At 20.7% G+C, this 779-nt stretch overlaps 1 protein-coding gene across 1 annotated transcript; it reads right to left on the bottom strand.

Annotated features, from left to right (window-relative positions):
* PGSY75_0001700A (hypothetical protein) lies at positions 1–779 on the bottom strand (the record flags this gene model as incomplete). Its single annotated transcript, XM_018783144.1, has 1 exon — positions 1–779. A coding segment is annotated over one exon (779 nt), but the record flags the coding sequence as incomplete, so codon positions are not given.

The following is a 779-nucleotide window of genomic DNA, read 5'->3' as shown; positions in this document are numbered from 1 at the left end:
TTTTTCTTCTTTAAATATAATATTTTTTATCATCTTTATTAAATCAATTTTTATATTATAATATTGTATATCATTTGTATGACTCATATAATTCAAGAGTGTATTAAGACAAATAAAATTAAACTTTTCTTTTTCTTTCTTAACAGAATATTTATCACTACTTCTGATTGTTTTACACATATTATTATTATTTTTTTTTATTTCAATGGATTTATTATCTACATGTATATTATGAGTTAATTCGCTATTATTCTTCTTCTTATTATTATTATATTTATTATTTCTATTTCTTGTGGTATTTATGTGGAATCCCTTAGATGAATATTCATTTTCAATTCTAGTCATAATTATTTCTATAAATTTTTTATCCATAATTTTATAAAAAATTAATCCATTGATTATTTTAATTATATTAACTGGAAGTAAAGTATTTAATACATTTTCATCCTTCACATTAAATTGTATATTTTTTAAAAAGAATCTCCATATATAAAAAGGAAGTATTTGCTTGGCATCACTTTTTTTTTTTTTTTCTTTCTTATCTATTATTATGTTGGATAGTATTATATCATTCGTTTTAATATAAGAAGATATTTCTTGGTCTTTTACGTCCAAATTTTTTTTTTCTTTCTCTAATTCGTTCTCTTTGTCTGTTTTTTCTTCTTTCTCTGTTTTCTTTCCTTTCTCTTCATCTTGAACAGCATTTAATACCAATCGGTTGGCAAAAAAATACTGACTTAATAGATGCTCACTTATTCTTATTGAATACACATAATTAA

This window comes from Plasmodium gaboni (assembly GCF_001602025.1).
Source record: "Plasmodium gaboni strain SY75 chromosome Unknown, whole genome shotgun sequence".
In the NCBI taxonomy this organism is placed as follows: Eukaryota; Apicomplexa; class Aconoidasida; order Haemosporida; family Plasmodiidae; genus Plasmodium; species Plasmodium gaboni.
The sequence above is the reverse complement of the archived record's forward strand: the minus strand, read 5'-3'. Positions and strand labels throughout refer to the sequence as shown.